We start from the raw sequence: 24804 nt of genomic DNA on the forward strand, positions 1-24804 counted from the left end.
GATCTCTGACAAGGCAAAGATCAAAAGGTATTCTTATCTGGAAAACGTACAAGCATGTGTGTCAGCAAATGCGACTCATTCATTATTGTTCTGAAGAGCGCATCACTGGTAATGCTTTTTTTATTTTAATGAATGTGTGAATACACGCCCTCTCCTGGGCGGGCTTTGTGCCTGTACTTCTTCCAGGGACCATATTATACCAGCTCAGAATCCAGGCAGCTGCATTGCACTGGGCTGTAGTTTTCCAAATGGCTCCTGCAATTTTGACCAGTTTTCCTCTTCTCTGCGTGTGTCTGCTGCTGACTTCTGGCTTCGCCGAGGCAGGCAAGCTGCTGGTATTACCCATGGATGGGAGCCACTGGTTTACCATGAGTTCGGTTTTGGAGGAACTTGTCCACAGAGGCCATGAGGTGGTTTTAATAGTGCCGGAGGTGAGTTGGTACCTGGGAAAATCCTCCAATTTTACAGTGAAGACTTATTCCACAGGCTACACTCTGGAGGAATTGAATCATCAGTTCAAGATTTTCTCTGACTCTCATTGGAAAACTCGACAAGAAAGTATAGTTTCTTTGCTAATGAGTTCATCCAACAAAGGATTTATAGAACTTTTTTTACATTGCAAGTATTTGTTTAACGACACAAAATTAATAGAATACATAAGGCAGAGTTCTTTTGACGCAGTGTTTCTGGATCCTTTTGATATGTGTGGCTTAATTATAGCCAAATATTTTTCTCTCCCGTCTGTGGTCTTCACCAGGGGAGTATATTGTCATTATCTTGAAGAAGCCACACAGTGCCCCAGTGCCCCTTCCTATGTACCTAGATTTTTCTTAGGATTCTCTGATGCCATGACTTTCAGCGAGAGAGTGTGGAATCAAATCCTCCACTTGGAGGAACATTTACTTTGCCACTATTTTTTAAAAACTGCTGTGGAAGTTGCATCTGAGATTCTCCAAACGGCTGTCACACCGTATGACCTCTACAGCCAAACGTCGATTTGGTTGTTAAGAACTGACTTTGTTTTCGACTATCCCAGACCTGTGATGCCCAACATGGTTTTCATCGGAGGCATTAACTGCCAGGAGGGAAAGCCATTGCCCAAGGTAAGTTCCCTCTTCTTTTGCATCGTAAGAATAACCTCCGTTTGTACATTAAAAAAAAAAAATCTTACTGAACTGTGACTTGTCATTTACATCTGTTATATTTGGAAATTTTTTCCTGGTTGAATGAATTATTTTGTGCCAATTTATTGAATCGTACATTAGCGAATTTTATAAAGCTGCTCTTTCTGTTACGCATATGTACACAGCAGATATAATTGTATATAAATTCCAGGCTGCATTTTGTAATACTCCCCTTGGGGAACTACTGAAAATACAGTAAATAATGAAACTTCCACTTGGTAATCTAATGCCATAGCTTACAGGAAAATGCCCTTAGCCGTTTTGTATGCTGCTTTTCCAATTTTTCTGAAATTATTTTATGTATGTATGCATATATCTAATATAAATTCTAACATCTGTTTTATTACAAGAAAATCTAGTAACGGACTGGACATATTGTTCTTTACCTTGCTTTTTTCACTTACTAATAAGTCATTAGCATCAAAACAGTCAATCCCTACAAATGTGTCACATTCTTTGTAATAGTTGCATAAAATTCGTTACTTTGATGTACCGTGGTTCACTCAATTAAGCAATACTGATAGATATTTAAGCTTTTCCCACCGTTGCCTTTATAAGCAAGACTGTACCAAACGTTCTGAAATCATTTCTTTGCATTCCCACATTTCCATATTCTTGCTCTTCTCTCTGTAGGCTGGACGTCCTTAGGAGTAGGGGTTGGTGGGCCAAATGGGACACACACATTGCATTTTAATACATTCGACAGATTGCTTTCAAAAGATTGAACAATCTGACGCTTTGGTCAACAGTATATTTCCATACCCTCTCCAGCTTCAGATGTTGTCAAACTTTTAAAACTCTTTTGGAAAAAAAAATTCTAATAGCAGCTTCAATTTTCATAGATAGATTGGCCATTTGATTTCAACTTCTGGGTGTTCAGATTCTTTAATCATTTTTCTAGGGTCATTTGTCTTTTAAGCTAATGACTGTAAGTCTCTTGAGTGTTAGGAATATTAATATTAACACTTTTTAGGAACTGCAAATATTTTTTCCCTGGCTATTCTTCATCTTTTGTCAGAGAGGGTTTTCATTTTTGGATAGTCAAACTCGTTCACTTTTATTCTAGTGGTTTCTGGATTTCAACTTGTTTAGGTCTTTCCAAGCCTGAGATATATAAATGATTTTTTTCCTTACTATGTCTTAGTATTTTTAGTTCTTCCAGTGTTAACAGCTATATTTTTTACAGTGAAGACTTTACATGGTATAAAGATCTAACTTCATTACTTTTCTAAACGGATAGCCCATTGTGCCAACATCATTTAACAAAACAATCCATTCTTTATCTGTTGAATTGAAATGTGTCTTTACCATATTTTAAATTTCATATTTATTTCCTCTTTTGAACACTACTTTTGAATGCTCTACTTTTGAACTCTCAGGTTTGTTCCATCGATTTATTTATTTACTCACGGGCCAGTATTGTATTTTGATTGTATTAGCTTTATAGAAAGTTTTCATATGTGCTCAGGCAGGCCCCATACTCAGTATTTTTCTATACTTTCTTGGTGATTCTATTTACTCTCCTTTACAAAATTCAGAATTGTTTTTTCTTGTTGCAAACAGAGAAATAAAATATTAATGTTCTGCTTATATGACATAAAATGCTTTTATTAATTCGAGAGAGATTGACATCCTTTTGCTTGGAAGTTTTCCTACTTAGGAATGTAGTACTTCTCTTTATTTATTCAGATCTTCCTTTATGTCTATCAATAAATTTTTTTATTTTATTTTTTGATGTAAAGTTTGATGATTTATTATTTGCGTATAATACCCAGTGCACCATGCAATACGTGCCCTCCTTACTACCCATCAGCGGCCTGTCCCATTCCCCAACCCCCTCCCCTCTGAAGCCCTCAGTTTGTTTCTCAGAGTCCATAGTCTCTCACGCTTCATTCCCCCTTCTGATTACCCCCCTTTCCTTTATCCTTTTCTTCCCCTACCGATCTTCCTAGTTCTTATGTTCCATAGATGAGAGAAATCATATGATAATTGTCTTTCTCTGCTTGACTTATTTCACTTAGCATTATCTCCTCCAGTGCTGTCCATGTTGCAGCAAATGTTGAGAACTCGTTCTTTCTGATGGCTGAGTAATATTCCATTGTATATTGGACCACATCTTCTTAATCCAGTCATCTGTTGAAGGGCATCTCGGTTCCTTCACGATTTAGCTATTGGGACAATGCTGCTATGAACACTGGGGTGCACATGGCTCTTCTCTTCACTACGTCTGTATCTTTGGGGTAATCAATAAAGTTTTGCATTTTACTTTATATGTCTTTCACTTTTCTTGTTAATATATATTCCTAGGCATATTATTATTTGTGAAATTATTGTGAACATGCTGTTTCTCATTGCTATTTTGAACTATTATTAGTCATTACAGTATAGTTTTGGCTTTTGCACATTACCTTGTATCTAGTCATATTACTAATTTCTCTTATTAGTTTGTAATACTCTTAGGTATGTAATACCACCTGCAGGTAAAAATCCCTCCCCATATTCGTTCCTCTTATTTTACTTTATTGGAGCGTGTATTTCCAAAACAGTGTTGAACGATTAGTTCAGAACGATTATTCAATAGTTCCTGAATGATGTTAAATACTTGGTCTGGCCAGTTTGATTTGGGGTTCAGTCACTGAAATTGGAAAGGTCTTGACAAATACAAGAGTAAGATTCCTGGTGACGACGTTGCATCTACACCCTCATGAAACACCTGGTGGCATGTCTCAGTTGATTATTTTATTAGGGACGTACTATACATTTTATCTATTGATCCGGCTGCTCACAAGGTTCAGCACATTTTGCAAAAGTCATACTGTCTCATATATTGGGAGCCTGATTTCCCGCCTTTAACTAAGGAGTGGCTAAGAATGGATCGCACCCTCAGGGAATCTGTGTTGCGGACATGCTGCTTCTATGACTCAGATGACCCACAACGTGACCCATGTCTGGTGAGGACTGCATTTTGTCAGGGGGCTCCGCTCACCTTGCCTTGCCCCCTGCGGGCACCAGGATCTTCACACAGCTGAAGAAGTCACGCTCGGATTAGGTACACGCACAACCATATACGAAAGCTAAGATGATAACGATGGGTTTATTTGGCATGACTGACAGCAAACGAGAACCGAGGTATTTGTTGGGATGTAGGATGTACAGACTTATATAATACATGCCATTTATATCAAGAAACTTGGGGGATGTAAGAGTAATTAAGCGCTTTCCATCATCCATATGTTGAAAGCGAATTGAAGTGTTATAGCAGAGATCATGTTTTTTGTTTGTGTAAATTCAAGATGCTCCATCAGAGATTGGCCAAGTTTTTTGTAAAGGGCAAGCGAGCAAATGTTTTAGACTTTGCGGGGTCATATACGGTCTCCTGTCTTGTAACTTTGTTGGTTTTTTGTTTGTTTGCTTACAGCTTTTTAAAAATGTAAAGTCCATTCTTAGCTCATGGGTCAAGGAGGTTGTTCAGATTTTCCCATCCCTTTGGAGGTGGAGAACAAGATTTGTGGGCCCCCGTTGGGAAAAGAGAGAAATGAGATGATTGAGGAAGAAGGGGGATCTAGTAAGAAAACCTAAGTTTTAGATATATGATAATACTCTACTCGCCCTGGAAAAAGCCATTGCACCACCAGATCATGAGAAGTATAATAGTGTACATGAATGCTCCTGGTACAAGGAGTAATGTTACTTAAAGGTGTAATGAATTTGAATTTCCAATATTCGGGAGGTAACTGAAGTCCTTCTGATCAGGTGTGGGCCCATGGTTTGTGTTTGCATTTATTTTTTAAGCAAAGTCCTGTGATTGGATGTAAAGGTCATGTTTTTTGCTATTACAGCTGTGATTCTGCTGTCCCCCTGCACACAGCTTTCCATCAATAACACGTGCACTGGAAGCAGGGGTAATTTTGTGGTGCTCTTGACCCCCAGTGCCCCTCCTTTAGGATTTTGCATGTCCTTAATCCTTGTGGCTGATGGGGTCTCTGTCCTGGCCCATCTGACTCCCCTTCTCCTTGGTTCTTTTACTTCTGGCTTTTCCCTGGGTTGACCAGGGGTGGGGGGAGGGCAGAAATGTTGTCCCTCACCTCCAAAGGAATGGGACATTTCCTGGGTCACATCATTGGTTTTTCTCTCCCCTGCACATTCTATGAGTGCTTCAAGTAATGCTTTGCAAAGGTAGAAAACAAAAGCCTTTTCTTTCTTCCTGGAAAGTCACTAGTTCCATAGCCTTTGTTGGACAGCTATCATGCACACTGCAAAGAGATGCTGAAATGTGGTGGTCCTACACGGACGTTTCCCAGAATTGCATTTGGAATGCAATGGTGTTAGGCCTGTGCTTTAGCTAGGAGGGCCAGAGGAGCTCCGGTTGAGGGAACAGACTTGGGAAATGGAAATGCCCACACGGGGTGTGGATGTGCACAGAAAGAGGAGCCTGGAACCCTGTGGCCAGGGAAATCAAGGAGGGCTCCAGAGAGGAGGTGGTTCAGAGATGGGACGGGAAGGCTGTCTGGAAAAGTGAGAGGGGAGGTAAAACTTACAGATAGTCCAGCGCAAGGCTTGCCGTGCCCTTTTATGGTCTCTTGGACATAGGCCAGTGGCCGCTTGAACACGCAGTCTCATACCAGCCCAGCCCCTCCTCAGAGTAGGACAGAACTGGGGTGCATACTAGCCTTGGGTAGGTGGGAAGGAGCGAGAGCTAAACCTTCTCCAGAGTGGGTGTCAGGCACTTGGGGCTGGGCTCAGAAGGAGCCTAAGCGCAGCTCAAAGGTGTCCTCAGCTGAGCTCCTATTAACTTGGGATTGGTGCCCACAAGCCCAGGCTGGTCGATGCAGCCCAGAGGCACCTGTTTGTGGCTCCTGTGTGCTGATGGTGCAGCAGGTGGGTCTAAATCCGGCCACCGTCACGCATCAGACAGTTGTTAAGAAGACAGCTGACAGAACAGTGCCATCTGTGTGGCACCATTGCCTGTCTGTCTTCCTGCTAGAGGGTTCTCCTGGAGGCCAGGAGTGAGCCTACATCTTTTTTTTTTTTAATAGACTTCATTTTTTAGAGACGTTTTAGGTTGACAGCAAAATTGAGTGGAAGGGGCAAAGATATCCCATAAACCCCCTGGGCCCTTATTGGCCCCTAATGTCTAGTCCCACACTCGGAACCCAGAGCATTCTCAGTAGATGTTTGGTGAATAAGTGAATTTTCAGCCAACTGATGGGAAAGTGAAATCATGCTCTTTCTAAAATCCAGGTGATTAGGCCTGTCAAAATTAGGCATGGCTTTCTGCTCTTGGCAAGAACAGGCTGTGGTTCTCTTGATGGCAAGGAGATTGAGTTGCAGGGTTCTGCGAGGCTGAGCATCCCCGGTTTGCTCTGAATCAGCGAAAGTGCCAAGCACCACCCAGGTATCACCTGAATCCTTGCCCTCTACCTAAGGGTGAGGTCCTGCAGCGTCCCAAACCAGTGCTGGACTAGGTCACTCAGAGGAGTTTAGAGACCTATAAAGCCATATATGATTTTATATCTACCTATTATATAGAGATCTATAAAATGTACTGAACCATATATAGCTTGTGTATGTGTGGCTATATGTACCTACAAATGTATCTAAAATGTGTATGGTTTTATATATCTATTAAAGGATACATATGTATGAAAGGTTTCAATATATGTGAAAGGTTGTATATTTATAAATGTATGCTTCTATTTTCAAAGCATGTATTTTTAAATATAAGTTTAAAGTACGTATAATTCTTGCTTTACGCCCAGTGTGGGGTTTGAACTCACAGCCCCAAGATCAAGAGTCACATGCTCCACTGACCAAGCCAGCCAGGTGTCCCAAAGTAAGTCTAGTTCTTAAAGAGGAATTCTGATCTTAAAGAGGAATTCTGATCTCAAAGGGGACCCTTTAACCAAGAGTGTTGGATACAGCATAACTGTAAAGTAAATGTTCATTGGAAGACTTATGGACAGTGCCTATGTCTCCTGCCTTGTTTCAGGTGGGCAGAATGTCTCTTGGAAAAAGCACATGGTTTGTTGTACGTTGCTTGAGAACAGGAGTCATTGTCTGAATCTCATCTGTCTGATAGGAGAACACATAACCTGATGTCAGTGTGTGTTATGCACGTGTGTCTTTGGGTGTATACACGTGTTTGTGTGCTTGTCTCAAGTTCCATGAAGGGGATTTTCCTGAGTGTCTCCCATAACAAAATCTCCCTTGGTCTGTCCAGGGGAATTATATTCAAGGATGCAACTGAATACTTTAACCAGGATGGCAGATCATCATTCAGGAGAACACTGAAATAGTTTTGGTGGGAAAAGAAATGACTTCCAGTGTTTTTCAGTTTTTGGTGAGTTCCAACAGAATTGATTACAGGGTCCAGCTGGAAAGAGTACAATTCAGGGCAGTCATTCCAGCTTTGAAGAACTGGAAACCGGATGAGTTTACACAGCAGTAAAAGATCTATGCTTCCTCATTTCTCTCAGCTTCTGGCTCCTCAAAACTCAAATTCAAATTCAATTTATCTGTTAGTGGGGAAACCCAGCACCTCTCACCAAGATTATTTATTTCAACTTTTTATTATCAAAGTTTTCAAACATGCATGAAAGGAGAGACTGTTGAGTAATTAACACCCATATATCCATCCTTAGGTTTAACAATTTTCAATATTTTGCTTTCTTTCTTTTTTTCGACTTTTATTTTTTTTAAAATTTTTTAAAGATTTGTTTATTTATTTGAGAGAGAGAGCATGAGGCTGGGAGAGGGAGATGGAGAGAGAGAATTTAAGCAGGCTCCCCACTGAGTGTGGAGTCCAATGCAGGGCTCGAGCTCATGACCCTGAGATCATAACCTGAGCCAAAATCAAGAGTTGGACACTTAACAGACTGAGCCACCCAGGCGCCGCTCCCTGACTGTTATTTTTTTTTTAAGATTTTATTTTTTATTTATTCTACAGAGATAGAGACAGCCAGCGAGAGAGGGAACACAAGCAGGGGGAGCGGGATAGGAAGAAGCAGGCTCATAGCGGAGGAGCCTGATGTGGGGCTCGATCCCATAACGCCGGGATCACGCCCTGAGCCGAAGGCAGACGCTCAACCGCTGTGCCACCCAGGCGCCCCCCTGACTGTTATTTTTTAAAGGAAGTTCTTGTCATGTCATTCCATTCCCAAACACTTCACTAAATATAAAAAATAAGGAAAATTTGTTATTACGTAATTGCAGTATCATTATCACACCTAACAATATCAATAATTCTTTAATATGACTTAATTTCTAGGCTATAATTAAATTTCCCCAAGTATCTCAAGAAATGTCTTTTAAATATAGATAAATGGAATAGAATTACAAATTTGGAAGTAAGCCCATCTATGGCCAATTGACTTTTGACAAAGTGTCAAAACTGTGCAACAGTGGAAGAATAGTGTCTTCAGCAAATGGCGCTGGGACAAGTGGACATCCACATACAAAAGAATGAAGTTGGACCCCTACCTCACACCATATATAAAAATTAAAATGGGGGGCGCCTGGGTGGCACAGCGGTTAAGCGTCTGCCTTCGGCTCAGGGCGTGATCCCGGTGTTATGGGATCGAGCCCCACATCAGGCTCCTCTGCTATGAGCCTGCTTCTTCCTCTCCCACTCCCCTTGCTTGTGTTCCCTCTCTCACTGGCTGTCTCTATCTCTGTCAAATAAATAAATAAAATCTTTAAAAAAAAATTAAAATGGATCAAAGACCTAAATATAAAAATAAAACTATCAAACTTTTAGAAGAAAATATTGGACTAAATCTTCCTCACCTTAGATTTGGCAATGGTTTCTTAAGTATAACACCAAAACCATAAGAAACAAACAAGGAAATCGATAAACTGGACTTCATTAAGATGAAGAACATTAATGCATTGAAGGACACGATTAAGAGCATGAAAAGACAACCCACAGAATGGGAGAAAATATTTGCAAATCATGTATTTGATGAGATTCTAGCATCCAAAATAGATAAAGAACTCAAATGACCCAATTAAAAATGGACAAAGAATTAGAATAGACGTTTCTCCCGAGAAGATATATAAATGCCCAACAAGCACATGAAGAGATGCCCACCATTAGGTACTAGAGAAATGCAAATCGGTGTTACAATGAGACACCAGTTCACACCTGATATGATGACTATACTAAAAACAAAACAAAAAGAAAGGAAAATAAGTATTGGCAAGAATGTGGAGAAACTGGAACCCTTGTCCACTGCTGGTGAGAATGTAAAATGGTGTAGCTGCAGTGGAAAGCAGTTTGGCAGTTCCTCCGTAAGTTAAGCATAGAATTACCATATGACCCAGCAATTCCGCTCCTGGATATGTATCTTAAAGAATTGAAAACAGGTCCTGAAACCAAAGCTTGTATAGGCATGTTCCTAGCAGCACTGTTCGTACTAGCCGAAAGGTAGGACAACCCAAATGTCTTTCAACAGGTGAATGGATGAATGTAATGTGGTCTATTCAAACAGTGGAATATTATTCAGCCACAGCAATGAAAGAGACCTGATACCTGCTATATAACGTGGACAAACACTGAAAATGTAATGCTAAGTGAAGGAACCCAGACGCAAAAGCGCATATGTGCTGTGATTCCATTGTTGTGAAATATCTGGAATAGCGAATCCCATAGAGATAGAAAGCTGGTGAGGGGTTGCCAAAGGCTCAGGGAAGAGGGAAGTGGGGAACAGCTCCTTAATGGGGAAGAGGTTTCTTTTTGGGGTGATGAAAATATCCTGGAACTAGACGGTGGTGATGGTTGCACGGCACCGTGACTGTACTGAATGCTACCAAATTGCACGTTTCAAAATGATTATGATGAATTTCATGTCATGTGAATTTGACCAAAATTCTTAAAAAGAGAAACCATGTCTTTCAACAGCTGGTTTGTTTGAATAGGATACAAACACACTTCCCATGTTGCATCATTTCTTCTAACCCTCTATTTATCTGTAACAGTTCCTTCCCTTTCCAAAACTGCTGTGGCTTTTTTTAGTAACCGGGTCATTGTCCTGGAGGATGTTCCCTCTTCCGGTCTTCTTGCTCTCTGCCGGTGGAGTGTAAGCTGTTCCTGGCAACTGGAAGGCAGTGTGGGCTTGATCGATTCAGTTTCCACTGTTTGACAGGCATACTTAATCCACAGTGCTGTGTACTTTGTATTCAATCACACCATAAGGTACCCCGTACCTGGTTCTTTGAGTGGGGTGTCACATTGTCATGTGTCTCTTTGGCTTCTCCACAGTCCTGAGGGACCCAAGACCCAGTGGCCAAGCCTGGGTTAGATTGGGCAAGTGTTAGTTAGTGATCTTTTGGGATGAACTACTCTAGTAAATACAGGCAAGAGGAAATCCTGTTGTCTGTGTCCTCTGAGTAGCCCCTTGGTCATGCCCCTCCCCACAGCTTCCAGCTTCTGGGACCACACCCATGTCAGTGCCAACCTCCCTGGGTAGTGATAGACACAGCCCTTACAGTAGGACAAGTGCCCGCTGGAGCTGTCTGCTCTGGACTGCCCTGCCCCAGCCATGGGTGATTCAGACTTGACCATTTCGGATCTGCACCAGGACTTGGGCCCAGAGCACTGATTTGTGCAGCCCCCACCCCATGGCCTATCCAATTGCTTAAACTGCCCCAGGACCCCACATCACATACACTGTCCATGTCACTCAACAAGCTGAACCACAGTGGACCATTCACAATTTTTGGGTAGTTATTCAATGGAACATTTATTAATTTGATTTTGCCATTTTTGTACGCTGCATTTAACAAACGCCTTTTTTTCAGGTCTCAAGCACTTTGCAGGTGCTTTTAAATCTTGTAGGTCCAGGCTCTGTGTAACTCATAGTTTGTGGGTGATTTGAGGGTCAACCTTTCTAAGCAGCCCCCTGTTCCTATCATGTCATCGCCTCCGTATACCCCTTTATGACTCCCCTCTATGCAAGATGCCAGGTGTCCTCCACTGACTTTTTGGGAAATCCCAGGATCGACCTCTTTCTCCCCACCGATACATGTCCCAAGCTTAGTTGTTGGGTCTGCAGGAGTCCCTGAGAAGAGATTGGCCTTTACCCGGACACTCCGTGACACCTGAAGACATGTCAAGCTCCACAACAATGCCCAGGACAGGTCTGGCCTCCAGGGCAGCTCACCTGACATGCTAGATTCTTCTTCCTGTTGCCCTCCATGAACACACACACACACACGCACACACACGCACACACACGCACACACCATTCTTAGAAACAGTCAAATCTCAGGGGGAGGAAGAGAAATGTTTTCTAAAGCTTTCTTAATTTGCAAGACATCTCTCTTGTGATGTTTTGCAAAGTGGGGTTAGTTCCTTTCCTTCATCTCCTGCCTCCAGTGTATGTTTGGGCCTGCTAGGAATGAGAATGGGACCCCAGCCAAGTCACGTGCTTTTCCCAGGCTTCTAGCTTAACAACACAAGGACCAGAGCAAGGCTGTGCTAGGAAGGGCCCAAGCCAAGGTTCTCAGCAGAAGGGGGTCTGGTGTGAAGCACCTGAGGTCTGTAGCTCATCTCGCTCCTCCCACCTCCACACACTTGCTTACTACGCCTTTCTGCCTCCCAACGTACTGCTCTTAGAAAGGACCTGCCTAGCTCCTGCTTGCCCTGGAGGGGTGGGCCTGCTCTGTGCTCACTCTGTAACCATCTTGGGGCCTTATTGCTATCTAGGTGGACCCGAACCGGGATGCTGCCCCTCTCCAGACTCTGATCATTGTAAGTGGGAATCCTGCTGGCGTCCCTCCCTCAAGGAGGTCACAATGAATTTGCATCTTGGCTGCGTTCCCGGGGATGTGCTTGGGATGGTCCCTTCCGTGCCATTCCTCAGGCTTCTTCTCCTTTCCTAGGTCCCAGCATGCCTCTTGAGCCAACAGGCGTGGGTTATGACAAGACCTTGTGTGACAGTTCAGTTGTGCGTGACTAGCTGAGGGCAAGTCTGTTCTAGCCATGCCAGGAGCCACCTTTCACTTAGACGGCCTGGTTTCCACATCCATCATCCTCTTGGACCTCCCTCGGTCATGTGGTAGGTATATGTGGCACGATAAACATGACCCTCTCGCTCTGGGTCTCAGTTGAGAAACCGGACAGTCAGGAGATAGGTCTTGTGCCAGGCTGATGGGGGCAGGGCTGGAAGTGGGCTCCAGGCTGTCCAGCTCCTGGTCCAGGGCCCTCACCACCTGCTGGCTACATTAGACTTCTCAAATCTTAACTTCCTGAAAGGCAAGTGACCCATCATAGGCTCGTAATGCCATTGAGCAGTTTCTTCTCAAAAACGATCACATGGTTCTTTAAATTTCATATGTGAATTCTCACAACTCGGAAAGAAACATGAAAATGAAATGGCGGGGGGGGGCAGCGTGGGCAGCTCAGTCAGCTAAGCAAGCGCCTGACACTTGGTTTCAGCTCCAGTCTTGATCTCAGGGTGGTGAGTTCAAGGCCTGTGATGGTCTCCATGCTGGGCATGGAGTCTGCTTAAAAAAAAAAAAAGAAAAGAAAAAGGAAAAAGGAAATGTAGGAATAAAACAAGCAAACCAAAGTCTCGTTCATTAATCAGCAAACATTTATGGAGAACCTACTGTATGCTCGGCGTTCTTTAGACACTGGGAATACAGCAGAGAGCAAAACAAATATTGTTCCTGCCCTCAGGGTGCCCCATTCTATTCAGGGGAGACACATAGTAAACAATAGGTTAGGTAGTGATGAATGAAACAGAGACATATAAGGAGGGGGAAGAGCTTCCCAGTGATGGGCTGGGTTATTTAATAATGAGCTCACCAGAAGAGGTCTCTTGGACATGACACGACCAAAGCTGGTATGAAGGGAGGGAGTGAGCCATGTGGACATGGGGGGAAGAGGCGACATCTTGACTTGTATCATTATCTAGGGCAGACTGCGACCCACGGGCCAAACCTGCTGCCTGTTCTCATAAACAAAGTTACTGGAACATGGTCATGCCCATTTGTTCAGGGTCCTATCTGGTTGCTCTCTGGTACAGTGGCACAGTTAAGTCGTGGCCAAAGATACCGAATGGCCTACAAAAGCTCAAATGTGTACTATTTAGGCCTTTCCAGAAAATAACATTTGCCATCCCCTGATCTTGAACAGTGACTGTCAAAGTGTAGAAACTGAGGGATCCTTGAGACCCTTCCCAGGAGTCCCTGAGGTCAAATGATTTCATAAGAGTGCTAAGACGTTACTTGCTTTTTCTACGTCATCTCTCACCATGGTGCCATGGAGTCTTCCAAAGGCTCCATGACGTGTGGTGTTGTAACGGCTGAGTGCAGACGTGGGTGGCCGTCATCTACCAAGCCAGACGGACGTTCATATCACAGGGACTTGCTTGCAGAACCTGTAAAATAGTGTCGCCATTCTGACCAAGTTTTTGTTTGGGGAAATAGAGTATTTTTTTCCTAAAAGATATCAGTCATGCTATCTCGTCTTGGGCTTATTCTTGTTATCGTAAATGAGTGAGGAAGTCTTTTCATATGTGTCAGTTTTAGTTTCTAAAACGGTTTGTCTGGGTAGACATGACCCACATAAACAAAAGCTTGGGGGGTCTTCCATTGTTGCTGGGACTATAAAGGAGTCCTGAGATGCAAAGTTTTGAGAATGGCGGATCTAGAAGGGGCTACTTCTGTATTTCCTTCTGAGCTGCAGAAGTTCCCCAAAAATGCCCTTTCCATAAAGTGGCAAGCCTCAGTTTCTCGCCTGTACAAGGATGATCGGACCTATACTTTGGGGTTTGAATTGCGTGAGATGATAGACGAGTGCTATGGGTTCACTTGCATCCCTGGAAAGATGTGTTGAAGTCCTAATACCCAGTACCTCGGAATGGGACCTTTTTGGGGAATATATTAGTTAAGAGGAGATCATTGGCTGTGGGCGCTAATCCAGTATGACTGGTGTCCTAACGAAAAGGGGCAATTTGGACACAGACATACATGGGAAGAAGGGTGAACACGAAGGGAGGGATGAAGTGATGCCTGTGTCTGCCTAGTAATGCCAAAGATTGCCAGCAAACCACCAGGAGTGAGGAGAGACGAACAGATTCTGTCTCGGATCCTCCACAGGGACCCAACCCTGCTGATGCCTGGGTCTCAGACTTCCAGCCTGCAGAACCACGGGGATACATTTCTGTTGTTTGGGCCAGCCAGTGGGCGATACTTTGTTCAGAGACCCTAGGACGCTAAGACAAGGGAAACTGTTTTGCAAGCCAGAAAGTGTCCTGGAGCTCTCGGGGTCCCGAAGCCAGACCCTCCTTTTTGTTTTGACTGCTGGCTGGTCAGTTTGCTGCTGTCAAATGCCTTGTCACCTGATACCTTCCATTGTTTTATATTTCTCCACTTTTTTCCCTTTTAATTTTTCCACCTCCTCTTCTGTCCCCTTTTATCCCTCCTATAATCTTGAGTTGACAGGCAGAGCTGGATCTTCCACTTGCCGAGAGGTTTTGGGGGCCACTGTCTGACTACCGGGGTGATCCTCAAATCGTTTCACATAGAGCCCAGCTGCCTGATGACAGCCCGGGGGAGCCCCTCTGAGGGACCTGTCCTGGCCACCCACAGATCACTGATTGGCTCACTAATTTTCACAGCCCTCCCCCTCCACCCCAATGCAGTCTGAGCGATGGGGAATTCAGGCACAGAGCAGTGGGGTTGCACAGCTCAGAAGGGGCAAGCTGACATCAGAATTTTTGCTTTTGACCACCGTCAAAGTGGGAATTCTGGTTTTAGAGCGTGTATCTTCGGGATTACATTCCGTCTTCTGATTGAACAGGACACTCCCAGTAACAGTGGTTTACCAAAGAGAATGTGGGGGGCGGGGGGCTAGATTGGGCTCCTCTGTGCCCCTCAGCTTCCTGCAGCCCACTTTGTAATCCGGCTGTGGCTCTGGTGACCAGGTCACCAGGAGGGGGAGAAGGCAACTCCGTTGTGTTGTTTCAAATCTTGAATTTGGCATCTGTCGACACTTCCTTTCTGAGAAAAGTTGAGGAAATGGAGAAACGCTAAGAGCTATTTGTCTATGGATATCATCACCGTGCCGGGGAATCCAGAAAGCTCAGGACAGAGGACTGCCACCAGCCTCCAGGGGCCTGCCAAGCTGTCCTCCATGTGTGACTGAGTTAGGGAAGGAGAGGCAGGATGGTGGAAGGAAAAGGAAAAATAAACCCAGAAGCTCAGGTGAAAGCCGGTAAGGAACCTCATTGGTTCAAGTTCGCTGTGTGCATAAAAATGGTTAAATATTAATTTAGGGCAAAGAGGGCAAAATGAACAAGGGGCAAAATTCAGAGGAAAGAGAGGTAGATAGGGGCTATAAAAAGCACTGGTTCGTTTAGGGAAAAGAGCCAGGAGCCCTGAGGTTTAGAGAGCGTGAACTGTTTATTTTTGGTTGCTACCTGTACTCTCCCCCAGATGGCCTGCCTCCTCCATGTGTTTCAGAAAGTTTTCTTCTTAGTGCTCTGGGGGGAGGTTGTAGGGGACAAGCTGCTGGTGGTCCCCCAGGATGGAAGCCACTGGCTCAGTATGAAGGACATAGTTGAGCTCCTCAGTGAGAAGGGGCATGACATTGTGGTGCTCGTGCCAGAAGTCAATTTGCTTCTGAAGGAATCCAAGCACTACGCAAGAAAGATCTACCCAGTGCCGTACGACCAGGAAGAGCTGCAGAATCGTTACCGCTCTTTTGGAAACAATCACTTTGCTGAGAGATGGCTCCTGAACGCGGCTCAGACGGAGTACAGGAATAACATGATTGTTATTGACATGTACTTCACCAACTGCCAGAGCCTCCTGGAGGACACGGCCACCCTGAGCGTCCTCCGGGAGAGCAAGTTCGATGCCCTTTTCACAGACCCGGCCCTACCCTGCGGGGTGATCCTGGCCGAGTACCTGGGCCTGCCCTCCGTGTACCTCTTCAGGGGCTTCCCATGCTCCCTGGAGCATACGATGAGCAGGAGCCCGAACCCCGTGTCCTACATTCCCAGATGCTACACTCAATTCTCAGACCAGATGACGTTCCCCCAACGGGTGGCCAACTACCTCGTTAATTACTTGGAGACCTATCTGTTCTACTGTCTGTATTCCAAGTATGAAGACCTTGCCTCCAATATCCTCAAGAGAGATGTGCACTTACCCACCTTGTATCGGAAGAGCTCCATTTGGCTGTTAAGGTACGACTTTGTGTTTGAGTATCCCAGACCAGTCATGCCCAACATGGTTTTCATTGGAGGGACCAACTGCAAGAAGAAGGGAGTCCTGTCTCAGGTTGGTTGTTTTATTTCTTTTTGGTTGCTCTGTTTTTAATGGGCAGATGTTGTTCTTACACGCTCAATCTTCCGTCGCTCATCGGGCTCTTAGCCACCTGTGCCCTGGGAGGGCTTCCTGAAGAAGGGGATCCTGGCCCGAGGTAGAGGGTATGGACGGGGTCTGAGGCTGCGGTTCTGAATGACACTGAGGCTTTGGATGAAGATAGGGTGCATGCCTGGCAACAACAGGAAGTATCTTTAGCTAGGTCATCTGGGGACAGTTACAGAACATAGAATGAGCCTTGGAAATTTCCGGTCTCAATCCTGCACCCAGTCTAAATCCTACACTCACCTGCTGAGGAAACAGGTGAAGGCAAATTGCTGAGAGGACAGTCCATGTGAAAACCCACTCTCCCACCTCTGTGCCATGCTTTTTTCTGGGGCCCCAAAGCAGATATCAGCAAACAGTGAACAACAGCCAGTGAACCAAATCTGCCCAGAGGCCTGTTTTTTCATATGGTCCAGAGCTAAGAGTGGTTTTTATATTTTAATTTTGTTTTTTTAATTTTTATTTTATTTAAGAACGAGGGAAAGAGAGGGAGAGAACAAGTGGGGGGGCGGGGAGGGGCAGAAAGAGAGGGAGAAGCAGACTCCCCGCTAAGCAGGGAACCCAATGTGGGGCTCGATCCCAGGACCTGGGATCATGACCTGAGCCAAAGGCAGACACCCAACCAACTAAGCCACCCAGGTGCCCTGTTTTTATATTTTTAAAGGGATGTTAAAAACAGCAACCACAGATAATACATGACAGAGAAGTATGTGGCCCAATAAGCCTATATATTTACTACCTGACCTTTTATAGAAAAAGTGTATTGACCTCTGACCTAAGGTAAATGTCCTTAGATGCCTTCCTGACATATGGGAAGTGAGCCCAGAGCTACTTTGGAAAGTCAAAAACTTGTGAGTTCTTTGTTTTTAATATTTATACCTTTGAAAGGCTTCAGATCACTCTTTCCCAGCAGAATTCTCTTTTTCAATGCATTTTTCATAAGAAAGAAAGCCTCAAATAGGTCCCAAGGATCCCCATTCCTCTTCTTTCACATCTGACAATTTCTTGGTTGGCACGTTGGACAGTTGGCCATACCCCTGAGAGCTGGCAGGAGTAGGGGCAATGAGCATAATCAGACTGGTTCCAGGAAGTGTGGGGCACAGAATACAAATCCCACATGCCAGGAAAATTTAACCAAGTAATTAATAAACAAAAATATCATGAGAAACATTTAGCATAAGAAGGAAAAAAAATTGCTTTTTTGGTACCTTCGGTCCCGACCATTCTATTTTTGCAAAAAGAATTAGATTTAGTGGTATTGCAAAGCAGACTGTAGTGAATGCGTTTTTTTGAGCACCATGAACTTACACTGGCATCTCAGCTGGTACCCAAATGTCCACCGTAGAGAACCTTCTGAATTACACAATATGTAATTACCAACTTGTATTTTTATATTAGGAATTCAGGTGATCAAAATCAGACTTTTTTTTTGTTAGATGATCAAACCATTTCAACACGGTGGGAAAAAATGTGTACTTGGCAGTGATGGAAATGTTTGGGATCATACAGAGGTGGTCATTGCACAACTTGGTGAAGGTACTAAATGCCTCTGAATTGTTCACTTTAAAATCATTGTGTTATGTGACTTCATCTAAAAAGATTACTTAAAAAAGAAAATAGATCATAGATCAGGAAAAATAAAGACCTGATTTATAACTGGAAACAAACCAACAACAACAGCAACAAAAAACCCAAACACACCTTAGTAGGCAAATAACTTGATCAGGCGACACATAGCCACTGTACAAGGGGCCACTAAAAGTTTGGAAACATATTTGACTTCGGAAATAATCCAAGAAATGCAAATCAAGAAACAATGAAATTCAGTTTTGCTCATCAAATCAGCAAGCAGGTTTTATTGGTAACTATTGGCCTACCTACAAAACAAGTATAATTAAGTTTCTTATTATGCTTTTGCTAACGTGCAAAGCCTTTTGAAAACGAGAGCTTGATGAACACTCCTTGCAATAATGCTGTGATTCACAGTCTGGGGAGGTGAGCTTATCCTCGGGGTAAACTGTGTGCTGCCAGGCTTGTGTGTAACAGAGCGTGAGATCACACCCAACACCCATGGTAGCGTGACTGACTACAGCCCCTCCTGTCTCCTCTGCCCCGGGCGGGACTCAGCCACCTCAGAAGGCTTCCTGGTTGGTTCTGCACAAGATGTTCCCAGACAAGCTGTTTGGGTTGCCTGGCCGATGGTTCCCACTGGGAGACCCCAGGTGTCCTGAAGCCACTTATCCCGGTCCCCACCCTGGGCCTCCTCTCCAACCCCGTGCACCCTGTCACCTGGTCCCTGTGCCTTTCCCTCTGCCCACAGGGGCTTTTCCCTCTGCCAGATGCTGGAACACTCTCTCCGCTGTCCTTGTTTCTTCGTTGAGACTCATCAGTCCCATGGCTGTTCTCTTTTCCTCAGGTTTCCAGTATCTCCATTTTTTAAAAAGTTTTATTTATTTAAGTGATCTCTACACCAATGTGAAGCTCGAACTCAATGACCCTGAGATCAAGAGTCAGATGTTCTGCCAACTGAGCCATCTTAGAAGAGAATTTGTTGTTACATTTCAGTATTTGAAGGGCCCTTGAGGTGTTTTCCTTAGAATAAAGGGAATCCAGAGATAAATCCTAGTCTCTTCCAATTGCAAAGCAAAGAACTGCTCAAAGCTTCAGGGACAGGCATTTACTCTCCCTTTTAGGGGCGCACAGACCCAGGGAGCTCAGGCTCCCGGACCAGCACATCCTCTCTGCCCAGCCTGCTGTGGGAGGGAATGCACTAGAGCCCAGGTTACGTGAGTAGAGTAAGAACTATAAGACTTGGCTTCAAGTCCAGCTGTGTGGCCGAGGCGGGTGGCTTATCTCTAGTGTTCACTTCTCCATCTGTGAAACGGGAGCACTCTCCAGGTCAGGACCGCCCCTCAGACGGGAGATAGTCCAGGTCTCCCATACACGAGCAGACTGAAGTTTCCAGGCAGGCCGAGTGAGCTGCCGGCTGCAGCAAGAGGCTGAGGCAGGGTAAGAACCTACCCCTTGTCACTCCCCCACCCAGAGGGCACATATGTTTGCCCAGCACTCTTTTTCCAACTATACAAGACCTGGAGGGTAGCAGCCCCATGAAGAGAAGGAAGGAGGCTGAAGGGTGAGTCAGCAGATCTGAGGAGCTTTGTGCTGGCCACGTGGCCTTGGACTTGAGTCTTCTCACCTCAGAATGGGGCTGACAGCATGTGCCTCGCTCCTCACAGGGCTGTTCAAGGACCAGTGGGCAGTGTGTGAAGGGGCTCAGTGGACTATCAGGGGAAGCCATGGCCCTTGTCCCTGTCTTCTCTGGACCTTCGCTCAATGCAGGCTGAAACGTTCTCTCTTCAAGCAGATACAAACAGCATGGCTTTCTCGCACCATTCTTTGGGCAAAATTTTCTCAGAAAACTAGATCCCAATTCCTCAGGAGTAGCTCTTCTGTTCCCAGGTTGTCTTGTGTTCTGGAGTCGTCTAGATAGTGGTTTTCAAACAAGGGCAATTTTGCAACCCTGGGGGGCAACGTCTGGAGACATGTTTGGTGTCGCAATTAGGGGATGACACTGTCTAATTTTAGAAGCCAGGGATGCTGTTAAAAATCCTTTGTAAAGCACAAGAAATACCCACCCACCAACTCCCAGCAAAGAATTATCTGTCCCCCAAGTTGAGAAAAGCTGATCTAAATCAATGTCATGTGGCTATCAGTGACTTCTACCAGCACGGGCCCTGCTGGGTGGTGAGGGGCCACAAGGATCCTTTGCCCACCCCCTGAGCCATCTGGTCTCCCTGCAGGGGTCTCTACAAGGAATAGTCATCCGGCTGCAGCCTCTACATTTGTTGGTTGAGCTGAGGATTGAATTCTAGGCAAGTCAGGGGAACAAAACCCTAAAATGCCAAGTCATTCTTAATAGGTACTTTTTAAAGTACACGACTTAGGCCAATGTCTAAGTCGTGGTTTGTTTTTTTCGTGGTTTGTTTTTTTCAAAAAGGGTTTTGAAATGTGTTTATCTCCATGACTGATCGGACATGCAGAACAGTTTGACAGTATTGTTTCTGTTAATAAGTAATCATCCAGAGTAGCTAAATGTTAGCAGGAGTCAGCATTTTTTTTAAAAAGTATTCAACGCGTTGGGGCGCCTGGGTGGCACAGCGGTTAAGCGTCTGCCTTCGGCTCAGGGCGTGATCCCGGCGTTATGGGATCGAGCCCCACCTCAGGCTCCTCCGCTATGAGCCTGCTTCTTCCTCTCCCACTCCCCCTGCTTGTGTTCCCTCTCTTTGCTGGCTGTCTCTATCTCTGTCGAATAAATAAATAAAATCTTTTTTAAAAAAGTATTAAACGTGAGTATCTGAAAAACTCAAACCCTGGTTGATTAATAATTGACATAATTTGAAGAGAATGAGATTAAGTGGGTTTAAAAAAACACACAAATAACTATCCTGAGATATAAGTCATAAATCATACAACTCATTCATGGAAAGTTTACAGTTTCAGTGGTTTCTAGCATATTTTTAACAACCAGCACCACCATTGGTCTTGGAATGTGTGCAATCACCCCTAAAAGAAACTTCCACCCCATTAGCAGTCAACTCTTCAGCCCCTGGCAACCACTGATCTTCTCTTCTGTCTCTACGGATTTGCCAATTCGGATCATCTCATATAAATGGGATCACAGAATACGTGACTGGCTTTTTTAATGTGGCATAATGTTTTCAGGGTTCATTCACGTTGTAGCATTATTTTTTATTGCTGAATGATATTTCCTTCTATGGATATACCACACTCCATGTATCTACCCATTAGTTAATGGACTTCTGGGTTGTTTCTACTTCTTGGCTATGATGAATAATTCTGCTGTAAATATTCACGTACAAGTTTTGTGTGGACATGTGTTTTCAATTCTCTTGGGTATGTACCAGAGAGGGGAATTGCTGCATTGTGTGATAACTCTAGGTTTTACCTTTGAGGAACTACCAGATTGCTTCTCAAAGTGACTGTTCCATTGGTTTTATTGTGGCAAAATAGACATAAAATAAAATTCACCATTTAAAGTGTGGAGTTCAGTAGTGTTTAGTACATCCGGGACCTAGTACACCATCACCGCTACCTAGTTCCAGAATATTCTCGTCGCCCTGAAGGACATGCACATATCTTTTAAGTAGTCACTCTGCATTCTGCCCTCCCTGACCCCTGGCGACCATCAATCTGCTTTCTATCTGTAGATTTGCCTGTTCCAGATATTTTATAGAAATGAAATCATACAACAGGTGGCCTTTTATATCTGGCTTCTTTACTTAGCTTAATGTTTCAAGGTTCATTCTTGTTGTAGTGTGTGTTGGTACTTCATTCCGTTTTCTTTTTTTTTAGATTTATATATTTATTTGGGGGGAGGGGCAGAGAGAGAGGGAGAGAGAATCCTTGAGCAGACTCCCCACTGAGTGTGGAGCCTGACATGGGGCTCCATCCCAGGACTCTGAGACCGTGACCTGAGCCGAAACCAAGAGTTGGATGTTTAACAGACTGAGCCACCAAGATGCCCTGGTACTTAATTTCTTCTTATGGCTGAATAATATTCCATTGTGTGGATGGACCTCTGTTTGTACATTTACCAGTTGATGGATATTTCTTTTTTTTTAAGTTTTATTTATTTAAGTAATTTCTGCACCCAACATAGAGTTCAAACTCACCATGCTAACATCAAGAGTCACGTGCTCTTCTGACTGAGCCAGCCAGGTGCCTCTGCTATGGGACATTTATGTCATCAGTTGATGGGTTTCCACTCTTTGCCACTGTGAATAGTGCTGCTATGAGTACTTGTGGACAAGTTTTTGTTTAACAGTTTTTTCAGTTCTTTTGAATGTATCCCCAGGAGCAGAATTGCTGGGTCAGATGGTAATTCTATGTGTAACTTTTGGAGGAACTGACAAACTGTTTTCCGCAGTGGCTATGCCATTTTATATTCCAACCAGTAAGGTATGGGTATTCCAGTTTCTCCACATCTTTGCCAACACTTGTTATTTCGCATTTAAATTTTTTTTATTATTGCGATCCTAGTGGGCAAGAGGTGATATCTTATTTTTATTTGCATTTCTCTAATGACTATTGGTGTTGAGCGTATTTTCTTATGCTTGTTGACTGTTCTTCTATCTTCTTTGGATAATAATCTATTCAAATATTTTGTGTAGTTAAAAAATTTGTTGTTGTTGTTGTTGAGTATTGAAGGGAGTAATTGGGAGTATGCTTAAGCTGGTTTACCTGGGGGCTGGTCCAGGCAATTGGAGGCTTCTCAGCTCCTTCACCGTCCTTAGCATGTATGTTCTGCCCACCATTCTCCCAGTGGGAGCTGTTTCCAAGGATGTAGCCTTGAGAAAGTCAGGTGTTGTTGATGGTATACTATCTGGATCGTATACATGACTGAACCCAGTTAAGGCCTCTATGTAAACTTTAAGATTTGGCAGGCAGGGGTAGAGACCTACTGGTCTTGTGAGCACTCAAGGCAAGCCTCGTGAGTTAGTTCCCTTGCTTATTACCCCTGCCACTCACCATCTGGAGTGGCCTGCCTCTTTCTTCGGTCTCTCCTTGCCCTGTGTATGGTGCCCAGTTCATGAGCCAACAATTGGTGAACCACCAGGAAACTGAAGAAATGGGCCTTGGGAAAGAGTGTCATGGGGGAAATCCCGAGTTGGCTGTCAACCTTTTTGTGGGGAGAGTGGCACGTATGGCAGATGCTTATGGACCGCCATGTGAGTATGGGGACACATGAAAACACCGGCTGGTTCGATGCACGTGTTGGAGACAGTGTGCAGAGTGCATGGTGGCAGAGAGGGGGACACGGGTGACAGTCTGTCGGGCCGGCTGCTACGGTGGGCAGGTCGGAGGGCCACTGAAGCTCACCTAGAGGCTGAAGCTGGAGTCAGAAGGTTGGAAGAGGACCCGTGGTGCCTGCTGCTCTGCTGGCTTCGGGGCTGGCAGACAAGGTATGGGTTGGACACTGTGACAGAGACAACAGAAAGGCAGTACTCCTAGAACTTTGGTCCAAGCTCTGGAAGGGGGCAGAAACCCCATGATGAGTAGTGGGTTGACTGGCCATTTTCTGGCTACGTGGGTACAAATGGCATTAAGACAATCTCCCTATTAACAGGGAGGAGCTGGGGCACCTGGGTGGCACAGCGGTTAAGCGTCTGCCTTCGGCTCAGGGCGTGATCCTGGCGTTATGGGATTGAGCCCCACATCAGGCTCCTCTGCTATGAGCCTGCTTCTTCCTCTCCCACTCCCCCTGCTTGTGTTCCCTCTCTCGCTGGCTGTCTCTGTCTCTGTCAAATAAATAAAGAAAATCTTTAAAAAAATAAAAAACAGGGAGGAGCTGTGCAGTGGATGAGGGCAGACGTATGAGAGGTGGGTGCTCAGAAGAGTAGGGAACATTTAACCCTGGCCTCTGGCCACCCTCGTGCTCCCATGCCATCTCATCTTCATCTTCCCCTTCAGTTTCTGCCTGCTTTTGTTTGCTTCCCAGCACCTTCAGACAGCATTTTTAAAAAACATTTTGCAGGAATTTATAATCATTACGTGTGGGACCACTGGTCTGATGCGAGCTATTCCTCTATCACCAGAAGTCAGAAATGTTTCTAGGTGAATTTAAAAATATTGTTTGGTTATGTTAAAAATCTCAGTGAGGTTTTGTTTGGCCTTGCATTAAATCCATAGCTTACTGGGGACAAAATCAGGAGCATTACAATGTTAAATCTTCCCATGCGGTCTCCTTATTTATTCTATCCAGATTTATATCTTAGAGTTGCTAAAGAACAAAAATCCAATTGAGGAAATTTGCAGATCCAATTGGCTTTATTAAGGACAACATCCCATCTAGGAAGTAAAAGGGAGCTCAGAGGCATTACACGAAATGGGCGGTTTTCATGGGAAGGAGGGTGGGGCAAGGGAGTTATTAGTGGAGGACCCCAGTCCCTAAACAGAGTACCAGAAGACTGGAGAAGAGGAGTGGAGTCAGAGCCCGATCCAAAGTTGGGTGACCGCTACCTCTTGTTCCGAGGAGAGCAGGCTCTGGGGGAGGGTGCTCTCTGGTCCCACTATGTCACTGATAAGGGTTGCATTGCCCATTTATGCTTTAGATAATGGCAACTCTTATTCTGCGGAGTAAACGTAGAATGCTCAACAAACCCTTATGTTGTCCTCACGTCTCCAGGGTAGGATCCTTTGAGATATTTCCGTATTTGAC

The 24804-nt window shown here is 44.5% G+C and overlaps 1 protein-coding gene across 2 annotated transcripts in view; it reads left to right on the forward strand.

Moving 5' to 3' along the window:
- The first annotated feature begins 210 nt into the window (after positions 1 to 210).
- LOC100481084 (UDP-glucuronosyltransferase 1-6) overlaps positions 211 to 24804 on the forward strand; it is a 61457-nt gene continuing 36863 nt past the window's right edge. Inside the window, exon 1 of one of the 2 annotated variants that reach the window (XM_019798286.2) lies at positions 211 to 1103. In XM_019798286.2, the coding sequence (XP_019653845.1) occupies positions 249 to 1103 (855 nt within the window). In that variant the 5' untranslated portion in view covers positions 211 to 248. Of the gene's footprint in view, positions 1104 to 15249; positions 16476 to 24804 lie in introns of those variants that run through there. The other variant, XM_002917950.4, reaches the window with a different exon arrangement.

This window comes from Ailuropoda melanoleuca, chromosome 2 (assembly GCF_002007445.2).
Source record: "Ailuropoda melanoleuca isolate Jingjing chromosome 2, ASM200744v2, whole genome shotgun sequence".
Lineage (NCBI taxonomy): Eukaryota > Metazoa > Chordata > Mammalia > Carnivora > Ursidae > Ailuropoda > Ailuropoda melanoleuca.